At 52.0% G+C, this 12,028-nt stretch overlaps 1 protein-coding gene and 2 long non-coding RNA genes across 4 annotated transcripts; all 3 read right to left on the bottom strand.

Moving 5' to 3' along the window:
* Positions 1-282: 282 nt before the first annotated feature.
* Positions 283-1,066, bottom strand: LOC114001581. 2 transcript variants are annotated; one of them, XR_003545609.2, is made up of 4 exons: positions 931-1,066; positions 768-806; positions 517-586; positions 283-424 (listed from the first exon to the last, which is right to left on the bottom strand). It is a non-coding gene; the product is annotated as an uncharacterized LOC114001581 (long non-coding RNA). The 2 variants fall into 2 exon arrangements; XR_005567002.1 differs by having other exon boundaries at positions 768-1,066.
* Positions 1,067-1,138: 72 nt separating this feature from the next.
* On the bottom strand, positions 1,139-10,269 carry LOC114001580 (ankyrin repeat domain-containing protein 26-like). Its single transcript, XM_039390605.1, has 13 exons — positions 10,193-10,269; positions 9,930-10,023; positions 9,183-9,464; positions 8,689-8,924; positions 6,883-7,015; positions 6,071-6,352; positions 5,138-5,373; positions 4,237-4,461; positions 3,124-3,770; positions 2,797-2,963; positions 2,296-2,441; positions 1,934-2,184; positions 1,139-1,815 (listed from the first exon to the last, which is right to left on the bottom strand). Exons 3-8 carry the CDS (start codon positions 9,435-9,437, stop codon positions 4,260-4,262), a joined length of 1,344 nt encoding a protein of 447 aa, XP_039246539.1. The 5' UTR covers positions 9,438-9,464; positions 9,930-10,023; positions 10,193-10,269; the 3' UTR covers positions 1,139-1,815; positions 1,934-2,184; positions 2,296-2,441; positions 2,797-2,963; positions 3,124-3,770; positions 4,237-4,259.
* Positions 10,270-10,280: 11 nt separating this feature from the next.
* Positions 10,281-11,753, bottom strand: LOC120325134. Its single transcript, XR_005567004.1, has 4 exons — positions 11,616-11,753; positions 11,421-11,527; positions 10,625-10,715; positions 10,281-10,368 (listed from the first exon to the last, which is right to left on the bottom strand). It is a non-coding gene; the product is annotated as an uncharacterized LOC120325134 (long non-coding RNA).
* Between the last annotated feature and the right edge of the window lie 275 nt (positions 11,754-12,028).

Raw genomic sequence — 12,028 nt, 5'->3', positions numbered from 1 at the left:
GGGGATCTCGTGTGCAGAGACCCCCAGGAGCCCCCTGAGCCTCTCTGCTCATGGCAGGGGAACGGCCAGAGAGGCACCGGGTGTGCAGGGGCTGGAGAAGGAGGGGAAAGGGACACGGGAATGCAGGCACGGAGATGGGAACACACCCATGGAGTTGGGAACACACCCATGGAGATGGGAACACACATGGAGATGGGAACACACACATGGAGTTGGGAACACACCCATGGAGATGGGAACACACCCATGGAGATGGGAACACACACACAAGATCAAGCAGAGTAGCTTTGCTGAAGGGATTTATTGATCATTCTGGGGAAATGCCCCTGGGCTCTGAGGGAAATCAGGGGGTTCTTCCGGGGATGATCATCTCCTCATGCCACTGGAGGGGGACAGGGCACGGGTGTCACCACCACTTCCAGTCCTGAAAGACAGAGCCCCAAACGTCACCCCCAAAGTCCACTGCAACATGAGAGGGGCCTTGTCCTGACCCCTCTCCCTGCAGGCACTGCTCACCTCAGCCATCCAGGGATGCAGCCACGCCTTTCTCACCAACAGGACCCACCACCTTCTCCACCACAGGGGGCTGGGGACAAAGACAGGGTTAGGGACACACTGGGTGCAGTGGGATGTATTGGGAGCCTGGGGGAAGAAATGGGATCCTTGGGGAAGGTGCACTGGGGTATACTGGGGCAGACTGGGATGGCCAGAAGTGTCATGGCCATGTGAGGGGAGGACCCAACTCAGGCAGAACTCCTGGTACCCACCTGAGCCATCTTCAGGATCCCAACGTCCACTAAATGCAGCTGGAGAGAGACCAGGAGCCCTGGCTGGTCACTGGGATGTCCCCGGTGCCAGCGAGGGATGGGGGGACCAAAGTGTCCCCCAGTTCCCAGACTGGATGCCCTCCAGTCCCCCCGGCCCACTCACCTCCCGCAGATCATTTTGGGTTCCTGCCAAGAGTGCCTGGGCAAGGAGAGCAAAGGTTTAAGCAGGATTGGCCCCTGTGGGGCTGGGGGAGGGACACGGGGGTCCCCAGCCCCCCAGCCCAGGGCTGCCCCCGTCTGAGGGGGAAAATCCCTTCTGCTCCCCCTGCTCCCACTGCCCCCAGTTTCACCTCCAACCCCTGTGCCTGCAGGGCCCAGGGTGGGGATGGAGACAAGGAGAGCCAGGGGAATTCAGGGCCTGCAGGGAGGGTGGGGGGAGGTTGGGGGGGACCCAAAGATGCTGAACTGGGGGGAACTGGGGAGCCCACGGGACTGGGATTGGGGTGTTGAAGGGGCCCTGTGTGGGATGCAGGGGAGGGGAAAGGAATTCAAGTGTAGGGACATGGGGACTGCAAGGGAGAGGCTTGGTGGGGACAGGAGGAGGATGATGGAGGAGGACAAAAACGAGGGCACTGGGAGATGGTTGGGAGTGGAGAGGGAGGCAAGGAATGGTCTTGGGAGGTACCAGGGCAGTGACCTGGATGAAAGGCAAAGGTCTGAGGGGAAGGATGGAAAGAAAAGCTTTGGGAATGATCAGTGGGAGGATGTTTGGGGACCCTGGGTAGGACACAGAGCAGATCCTGGGGAGGAGATGCCTGAGGGGACCAAAAAGGATGGGATGGGAGGCCCAAGAGGTGGGATTTGGGAGCACCATTAAAAGAAACAGGTGGGGGCCCTCCCAGCAATTGACAGTGGACCTCCCTTGTCAGGGATTGCTGAATGGCTTCCTGCTGTTGCATCTTTCATTTCTTATCAAAAATCACCCAAATAGTTTTCAAACAGTGCCTGCCAATGGAGCTTGAAGGCACTCGTTCCATCAAAGCCATACCTGTAATTCAGGGGCATAAATAGAGAATGTAGATTTGTCTCTTAAGGTGCTCTCTCATTTCTACTAGAGGTCAATTAGCATCATGTAAAACATGATCATTAAAATTAAAAACTCTTACCCTTCTATATCCCTTTGAAAAATAATTCTGCTGTTAAAACTCTCACTTCTGTTTGATTGTTTAAAATCCAAATGAATGTGTGTACTAGTGGACACAGACAGGGCTCCCTCACAGAGAAGCCCATGAAGTATGGGCTGGATGAGCAGACAGCAGGCTGGTTGAAATCTGCTGGCCGGGGTGGTGATCAGGAGTGCAACATCCAGCTGGAGGCCAGTGATCAGCAATTCCTGGTGAACATCTTCCTTGATGATCTGGATGATGGGATATAGTGCTCAAGTTTAATGGAGCTCATGAGTTTACATTCCGACTGCAAGGAACATGTTTTCACATCTGAAGCAGGGGATGGGAAACCAGAGACTCACTGTGAACACCGAATGATTTCCAGAGCCTTTCCAGAGCATTTCATTCCAATCCGGGAATTTTGGATTAAAAAATCCCGGTGCTCCTCCATTACTCTGGAAAGGGGACCCTGGTCTGTCGGGAGTGAGGACATTGCTGAATCTGAAAGCTGGAGAAGACAACAAGAAATGTGTGACCCTCCAGAGGATGAAAGCCCTGGATGAAGTTGTCAAGAAGTTCAGACCCAAAGCCTTTCCAGTTTTACGGTTGTGTCTAAACATTTACTGTAGTTTTTCCCTTGTTTGTCCCCTGAAATTGTTTGATGAAAAATCCCCTTGATGTCTGTATCCTTAGACCCCGCTCCCTGATTGGCCAAAGTTTGTTGCATTGCAGTATTTCCTTTTTTGGCCACCCTTTCCCTAAAATGGATAAACCCTACCCCCTTTTTCCCTTATCCAGTTACACTTTGCATGCTGGGGTCCCATCTGGGGTGCCAGGAAGAGCTGTGCTTTGGGACCAATTACCTCTGCAGCTGCTCGTATGCCTTCATAGGCTGCTAAGATTTCCTTCTCCTCAGGGGTGGAATTGGCCTCAGAACCTCTGTAGCTTCGGCTCCAGAAACCCAGTGGTCGCCCTCACGTCTCACCAGGCACCTTTGGCCAGAGGCTCCAGGAGGGACCTTTATCTCCAGCTGCAGAGTAGAGCACATTCTTTACCTCTGGTCCTGTCCTGACTGCTCCAAGAGCCACGGCATGTGCAATCTCTTGCTTGATCTGCCTGAAAGCTTGTTGTTGTTCAGGACCCCACTGGAAATTGTTCTTTTCACGGGTCACAAAGTAAAGAGGGCTCACCATCTGGCTGTACTCTGGGATGTGCATCCTCCAGAAGCCAATGGCTCCCAGAAAAGCTTGGGTTTCTTTCTTGTTTGTGGGTGGAGCCATTGCTACAATCTTGTTGAGGACGTCTGTTGGTATCTGGTGTCGTCCATTTGCCATTTCAGCCCTAGGAACTGGATCTCTTGGGCAGGGCCCTTGACCTTACTCTTCTTAATGGCAAAACCAGCCTCGAGGAGAATCTGGATGATCTTCTGTCCTTTCTCGAAAACTTCTTCTGCTGTGTCCCCCCCACAATGATGTCATGGATGTACTGGATGGATGGATGGGGGTCACAGCATCTCGGTTCCTCCGATACTGTTGCCTGTGTACAGTTGTCGTGGCCGTTGGCACTTCTTGTCCCCAAAGCTCCAGCGATTCCTTTCGTACAACAAGGGGACCAATGCAGCACCACCTCTCCAATTTTAAGTAGCAGTTTCGCTGCCTTCACCACTAGGATCATTGTCGCTGAGCAATGTAGGGATGGGTTAGAGCTGATCTTGGAGTCTTTGCTACCAAACCTTGAAGGCCACCATTAAGGAAACTGGCTACTAGGCCGTGGGTGTCGAAATTAAGGAAAGGAAGCAATTCGTTCCATCCATCTGAACGGTCCCTCACAGGATGTCCTAGGACAGGCACAAAACCAGCAAGAATCAGGAATAAAATTAGGAAAAAGGCCATTGTTATTATTTTTCTTTCTCCTTCTTCCTAAACAAAGCTATGTTTAGATAAACAAAATCCTTCTTGGCAGCTCTCCCAGGAGTGTCCCAAAACAATGGTGGATGTTTACAAAACAAACCTGCTCTTGGCAGCTTTCCCAGACAATGTTCCCACAACAAAACCAAAGGAACCAAAACAATCCCACTTCTGACACCAAAACCATCTGTAGCCAGTTGGAGTTGGCTTCCTGCCAAACCCCACAGACTACAGAAGATTACTACGTGTAAATTTAGGGTAGAACTTAGGTGGGAGGTTCCTGTGCCACAGAGCTCTTGCCCACAGTTTCTCTTGGAAAAGAATGGAGTTCCACAGCTCATTGCTTCCATTTCAACCTTTTTGGGCCTTTGACCACTCTGGAAAATCTGTACCAACCTGATGAGCAGAAGTCTTGGGCTTTACAACAGGTGTCTGGGTGGTGTTCTGAGAGCCAGACTTCTGCTCAGTCCCAAACTGATGCCAACATGTCCCAGGCCAGGTGAATCCAGAAGTGGACTTGCAGCCAGAAGTCCGCTGACAGCGCTGCTTGTGACCGCAGATCTGCTTCTGTGGCGCTCCAAAAAGAGCTTGGTGTTGGCCACTGCAAGTCTCTCAGTAGCTCTGAAACATTCACAAGCACACACAGAGTCATCTTTGGCAGGAAGGCTTTCGCAAAGTTACCCTCCACATCCTTGGCTACTACTCGACTTCTAAAAGCCAAGGGCATGAAGAGCGTCCAAACCCAGCACATCCTTTGATCTGAGCTTGTTCACAGGGCCTGTTTCTAAGAAATCACACCAAGTGCAAGGAGTAGGCAGTGTCACCTCCAGAAGAACTCTGGGCTACCCTGGCCTTCTCAAGGAAAGCTCAACCCTCAGACCCGCTGCCAAAACAGAAGCCAAGAAAGAGCCGCCTTATTTTGGATTCACAGAATCCAACTCTCTTCTCCCAGAGGCCTCTCCTTATTCAAACAGGAAAGGGCACAAGATTCATCTTCTCTGTCACCCACAGGATGAGGAGAGTTGAGACTGGCAAAAAGACTGCCTGCTAAAACAACCTCAACTTGAAAAGACACCAATAATGCCAGAGTGGTGCTGCTGTGGGGTTACTGCTGGAACTCTAAAGAGAAAGGAAGACAGGTCTGAGGAAGGGAAGGCTCTGAAGGAACTTTCCCCACAAAGATGCCACGTTCTGCTTTCACACCTGACGCTGGCCAGATGTAGAAAAGGGATTTCCAAGGAAAATGCAGGAGGAAAAAGGAGTCTGTTCTTACCAGTCCAAAAAAGCAGGGACTTACCTTTCCAGTCTCTTGGCGAGGCTTTTTCTTCTTTGGGCTTCCACCAGATACAGCTCTTTGTACTTGTCCACTTCTGCCTGGGTGGATTCCTTTTGAAAAGGTCTTTCTGCTTGGTTGCTTTTTGTCCTTCCCAGTGCACGTTCCAGATCTCTAATTCTGTCTTCTAACTGTTTTTTCAGTGAGTCCACATGACTGGTTCTGATTTCTTCTAATGTCTCCTGGTGGGCTGCCTGTGCCTGAAGGAGACAGTGCACCTTCAACCACCACAAGAAAAAGAGAGCTCTGCCCAGCACAAAATTGCACACACCCACTTTCAAGGGCCCAGCCTTACTCAGAGAGGCGGCTCTGCCTCCTCACTCCCAGCAGCAACCAAGGCAGAACCCAGGAGCTGCCAGGGCAAACAATTCTTTGCAGTGGGAAAGAAGCCCAAATGAGCACTCTGCTTCAAAGCTACTAATGAAGAGACACTGGGTCTGTAGGACAGGGCATGTCCAAAAGGATTCTTCAAAGACAAGAAGAGCTTCCACATCCACCTCCACCCCCTCCCTCCTATCCCTGGAATTTCAGTGACTCCTTTTCTGAGCACTTTCACCCCCTCCAAGGACAAAGCAGCACCTGTAGGTCTGGCCATGACAGCTGCAAGTTGCCAAACCCATCCAAGGATGAGCAGTGAGAAGCAGAGCAGCGCACAGAGATCCCCCCAAGCACTGCAAAGTGGGAATCTGCCTTGGGCAGCCTTTGCATTCAGGGACCTGCCGGCACATTCCACACCCATGACAGCACTCCTGCCCAACCAGATTGCCTTCTGCCACTGCCTTCAGCAAAGATAGAAGCTAACCCACAGAACACAGGAGCAAAAGAAAAAGCCCAAACACCATGGCCACAAGAGAAGTTTAGGAAGTGCCTGTGGACACTGGGGAGAAATTCACTTACTTGCAAAAACTCATTGACTTCTTGGAGTTTTTGTCTTATTTCCTGGTCTGCTCGTTCTTCCACCTCTCTTTTACACTGTTCGAGTTGGCTGCGATCCACCACGTTGGTCTCCAAATGATGGTGGAGTTTTGCCAGCTCTTCTTGCAGCTGGCATTTGTCCAGGGCCAGGTTCTCGCACTCCCCACGCAGGGCAGACAGCTCTTCTTGCAAAGCCTGATTTTTGGCCTCCAGCTGCGTGCACTGTTCACGTTCCCTGTCCAACTGCTGGGAAAGTTCAGCAACCTGCAGACAGAAGGAACAAAAAAGGAACTCAGCGTGGTGTAAAGGCAGTGAATTCCTGGAAAACCTCAAAAGGGGGTGACCAGGGAGACTTTATTCATCATCTGCTGGCTCAGGACTAGACACAAAGTGCAACCAGGCTTTTCTTTTCCAGCAAGAACAGCTTTCCCATCATTTTTCACGGGATTCCTCAGCTTCCCATCCTTTTGGAGTTCCTCATGCAAAAATGCTCCAAGCTTCTGGACTCCAAAGGAATCACTGCAAAGGCAGGAAGCCATTCTACAGGGATGCCCTTACACCTACTGCTTTGCCCTCAACATTTGCATCTTTCCCCAGAAGGAGAACTACCCCGGATTAGTTCGAGTCATCTCCCACTGGAACAGCAGGAGGAGCATTAAGAAAAGCCCATCACATCCAAAATGCAGACAAGGGAGTAAAAACATCCACATGATAGGAAATAGAGGGAAAGCATCTCCCTGCTTTCAAAAGAAGGAACACCACAACCAAAGAGCCCCACCCAGAGAGCAGCTCACCTCTCTTTGGAATCTATCAACTTCCTTGACCTTTTCAGAATATCTCTTCTTCATTTCTTCCAGCTGGGACTGACTTCCTTTCTCTTCATTAACCCGGAGTTTCCTGCTCTCTATCCTCAGAAGCTTTTCCAGCCTGCACAGCAAATTAGTCAAGAAAACCATGGAACACAGGAAGAACCAGCCTTTCCCCTACAGTCTCACAGAAACAGCACAGACAGCATCCAAGCCTAGAATGGCTTGGCTTGGCAGGGACCTTAAAGATCATCCAGTTCCAAGCCTCCTGCTCTGGGCAGGGACACCTTCCACCAGACCAGCTTGTTCACAACCCCATCCAACCTGGCCTTGAACACTTCCAGCCATGGGGCATCCACAGCTTCTCTGGGCAACCGGTTGCAGTTCCTCACCACCCTCACAGCAACCAATTTCTTCCCAGGATCAAATCTAAAACTATTCTCTTTCCGTTTGAAGCCATTCCCCCTTGTCCTCTCACTACCTGCTCTTTTAAATGCACTCTCTTCATCCTTCTTGTGGGCTCCCTTCACACCCCAAAAGGCCACAGTTAGGTCACCCCAAAGCCTTCTCTTTTCCAGGCTGAAGTGTTGCAATTGTCCCAGCCTTTCCTCCTAGCAGAGGTGCTCCATCTTTCCAAGCACCTTGGTGGCCTCCTCTGGACTCAGTCCAACAGCTGGAGGTCCTTGCTGTGCTGAGGAGCCCAGAGCTGGATGCAGCCCTCCAGCTGGGCTCTCCCAAGGGCAGAGCAGAGAGGCAGAATGCCCTCCCTCCACCCGCTGGCCACGCTGCCTTGGACGCAGCCCAGGACACAATTGGCTCTCTGGGCTGCGAGCGCACATCGCCGGCTCATGTCCGGCCTCTCCTCCAGCCCAAGGGCTTCTCGGCAGGGCTGCTCTGCCCCTCTTCATCCCCCAGCCTGCACTGATACAGGGGCTGCCCTGAGCCACGGCCAGCAGCTTGCACTGGCTCTTGGTAAACCATCAGCAGATTGCCATGGGCCCACTTCTCCAGCTGGTCCAGGGCCCTCTGGATGGCATCAGCTGTGTCAACCACACCCCTCAGCTTGGTGTCAGCTGCAAATTTGCTGAGGGCGCACTCCAGCCCTTCCTCTGGATCATTAGTGAAGAGATTAAAGAACACTGGGCCCAATCCAGACCCCTCAGGGACACCACTCGGCACTGATGGCCCTCAGCACTCTGAGCCATTGATCACCACCTCTGCATGGCACTGTTCACCCAATTTCTTATCCATCTAACAGTCCACGCATTGAATCCTTCTCTCTCCACTTTGGAGAGAAGGATGTTGTGGGGGACTGTGTCAAAGGCTTCCCAGAATGACAGGGAGATGACATGGGTAGCCCTTGTCCACTGAGGCAGTCACTCCATCCTAGAAGGCCACCAGGTCGGTCAAGCAGCACTTGCCCTTGGGGAAGCTGTGCTGCTGCTTCCAATCACCTCCCTGTCATCCACGTGCCTTGACAGAGCTTCTAGAAGGATCTTTTCCATCACCTCCCCAGGCACAGAGGGCAGGTTGACACCTTGGCAGTTCCCAGGGCCCTCCTTTCTACCCCTTCCAAAGATGGGCACAGTGGGTTTCCCTTTTTCCCCTCACCTGGGACTTCCCCTGACTGCCACGACTTTTCAAATATCAAGGAGAGGGTCTTGGCAACTCCATCAGACCCTGTTGGCCAATGGAGGGCAATAATGCTGGCCAGATGGAGAAGATGGATTCCCAAGGAAAATGCAGGAAGAAAAAGGACTCTCTTATTACCACTCCAAACAAGCAAGGACTTACCTTTCCAGTTTCTTGGCAAGGCATCTTCTGGTTTTCACTTCCTCCAGATACAGCTCTTTGTACATTTCCATCCCTCCCTGCGTTGCTTCTTTACGAGAAGCTCTCTCTTGTTGGGTGTTTTTGACCCTCTCCAATTCACTTTCCAGATTTCTAATTCTTTCTTCCAACTGGATTCTCACGAAATCACAATGACTGTCTCTGGTTTGTCCTAGTGGGGCCTGGTGGGCTGCCTGTGCCTGAAGGAGACAGTGCACCTTCAACCACCACAAGAAAAAGAGAGCTCTGCCCAGCACAAAATTGCACCCACCCACTTTCAAGGGCCCAGCCTGACTCAGAGAGGCGGCTCTGCCTCCTCACTCCCAGCAGCAACCAAGGCAGAACCCAGGAGCTACCAGGGCAAACAATTCTTTGCAGTGGGAAAGAAGCCCAAATGAGCACTCTGCTTCAAAGCTCCTAATGAAGAGCCTGTGGACACTGGGGAGAAATTCACTTACTTGCAAAACGAGGCTGACCTCTTGTGGCTTTGGACTTCTTTCCTGGTCAGCTCCTTCTGCCACCTCTCCTGTACACTGTTCTCTTTGGCTGCCATCCAGCACCAAAGTCTCCAAATGATGGTGGTGTTTTGTCACCTCTTCTTGCAGCTGACATTTGCTCTTCTCCAGTTGTTCACACCTCCCAAGCAGAGTGGACAGCTCTTCTTGCACAGCCTGGTTTAGGGCCTCGAGCTGCATGCCTGTTCCAGGCTCCATGTCCAGCTGCTGGGAAAGTTCACCACCCTGTGCACAGAGAAATAAAAGAAAAGGAAACTCAGCGTGATCTAAAGGCAGTGAATTCTGGGAAAACCTCTCAAGGGGGTGGCCATGGCAACTGTATTTATCATCTACTGGAAACCAGCCTAGAAAACACTTGAAAGATTCCCCGACAGAAAGAAGAAACTTTACACCTACTTAAGAATTTGGGAGACACTTCTGGCAACAATACTTCTGGGTCCCTTGGAGCTCATGATGAAACTCCTCATTTAGAATCTAAGAATTCCTCCAGTGTCCAGCACACCAAATACCCTCAGGGCTTTTGTAGCAGCTGGGGAAAGGACCAGGCTGCTTTCTGAGCAGCCTCTGCTGAGGAGAAGGCACAAACTGAGCTCCCCAGGCTCTCCAGGAAAACTTCATCTGACAGTTGCCCCACAGAAATAGGCAACTAGGCTCAAGAGTCACAAAAAGGCAAATTTAGCACCAGCTTACTGAGGCAGAGGCTTGCAGGGCTCTCGGAAGGGCTTCAACGCTCTCGCTTGGCTGCTGGACAGTGGCTTCCAATCTGCTGTTCTCACTTGCAAAGCTTAAGAAGAAATACAGCTCTTATTACCAGAAAAGCCAATGCCAGACAAACTGTGCTAAGGAACAGAAGCCACAGCAGAAGTGTCCTTCAAAATCCCACTGACTCTCCCCCTGTTTCCACCCAATCCCCAAAGCCACAGACCCCTCGCTTCACTGGGTTCCTCTCTTACTCTTGCGCGTCTTCTTCCAGTTGGTTCACAGTCGGATTGGTCTCACAAGATGCCAACAGGAGGTCCTGCAGTTCCTGGGAAGAACTTACTGCCTCTCTTTTCTTGGCATCCAAGGCAGTCTTCAAGTCAGGAACACAATGCTCAGACTGAAGATGCTTTTCTTCCTCCTCCTGCAGCTGTAAAACCACGGGAAGAATCCACAGTTGTCAGGGGAGCTTTTCCAGAGAGGAGCCAGCTGCTGCTGAAGAACTCAGGTGCTGCATGTCTGTGTGCATCCCCTCTGCCCAAAGAACTGAAATCCATTCAAGTCCCTTCAAAGCTTCACTTCTACTCCCCAATGAACACACTGAACACTGTTTTGTCCGTTTTCAGGATGGAGAGGAAGCAACAGGCACCCCCAGGTTTCTCCCTGTGGGGACAGGCTTTCCATACCTCCGCGCCAGCCCTGTCCAGCTCCTCCTGCAAGCGCAGATTATCTTCCTCCAGGTGAGCTTCGTGGCTTCCAGGAACCACAAGAGCAGTCCTAAAGCATGCAAAATTTCATCAGAAACGTGTCTGACCCTGCATCAGTTTTCCCCTGCTTGCTCCCAAAACAGCTCTTCCCCCCTTTCCTACAAGCTCCATGAAAGCAAAGCCAAGTCCATGGAAGCATTGGAGAATTTCTCTTACAAGGGGCCTCCCTAAAGCAGCCTCAACTACCAGCTCAGGCTGTGCTGTTCAGGGCTCCTTGCACTGCTCTTCAAAGTCCCCCCACATGCGGCTGCACAAACTCCCAGGGCAAGCCCTTCGACCCCCTGACCATCTCCATGGCAGGAAGTTTTCTCCTTCTGTGCTCGGAGCCCCTCGTGTCCCCTGGGACAGTGTTGCTTCTCTTTCCCCCAACGCTTCCCTTCAGAGCACTGAACGCCCCAACTCTGCCGTGCCTTAAACCCCCCTGGCCTGCAGAGCAGCCACGCTGCTGAGCTACTGGCAAGTTTCCCCGGGGCTCTGGCTCTGGGTGGGGAGAGGGCACCACAGACAAGGCTTTCTTGCAGACCTCAGCGGGCAAAGGACGAGAGCCCCTGAGGTAGGAGAGCAGCCAAGGGCAGACCTGCATTTACCAGTCCCACGGGGAACTGCTTACACGGGGCTGCTCCTTCTTTTGCCCAGCTCATTGCCACGCCCCTCGTCTGGGTCACACTTGCAGACTACCCAGAACACCCGGGGGCTGTTTTGACAAAGCCCTCACCTTTCCCCCTGGGCTTGAGCAGGCCTGTCAGCTGCTTTGTTCACAAGGCACTCCAGAATCTCCTCGTGCTGTTGCAAGGCTGCAAGTTTCAAGGGGGTAAATCCCCACTAAAAGGAGAAAGAATCCCCATTAGAAAGACACAGACAAGCTCTGCAGCTCTTGGAAAGAGCAGCTTTAGCCACGTGCCAAGGTTACCTGGTTCTGAGCATCACTGTTGGCATGATGCTCCAGTAACAGCCCTGCTACAGCTGTGTTTTTAGAGAGCACAGCCAGGTGAAGGGCAGTGTTGCCGTCAGCGTCTGCCAGATTGGGGTTGGCACCGTGTTCCAGCAGAACAGCAACACATTCTTCCTGCTCCTGCTGCACTGCCTGGCAACAACACACCAAAAGGGAAAGGCTTCCAACTTTTCCATCCCCCTCTCTCACAACTCCCTCAGCTCCTGAGTGCTGCCATAGAAGACCACCTTCAAAGATCAGCTAACAGAGGCTGTGCCCTGCCCATTGCAATAGGCGTGTTTCTATGGCCCTGCCCTGCAAGGAATCCTGCCAGACACCTCCCCTTTAACACCCCAGCACTAAGCCCCACCTCCAAGCTCAGAAGGCATTGC

This window comes from Pipra filicauda, unplaced genomic scaffold, assembly GCF_003945595.2.
Source record: "Pipra filicauda isolate LSUMZ 115617 unplaced genomic scaffold, ASM394559v2 scaffold847_size67191_pilon, whole genome shotgun sequence".
Classification (NCBI taxonomy): Eukaryota; Metazoa; Chordata; class Aves; order Passeriformes; family Pipridae; genus Pipra; species Pipra filicauda.
This window is presented reverse-complemented; position numbering and strand designations above follow the sequence as displayed.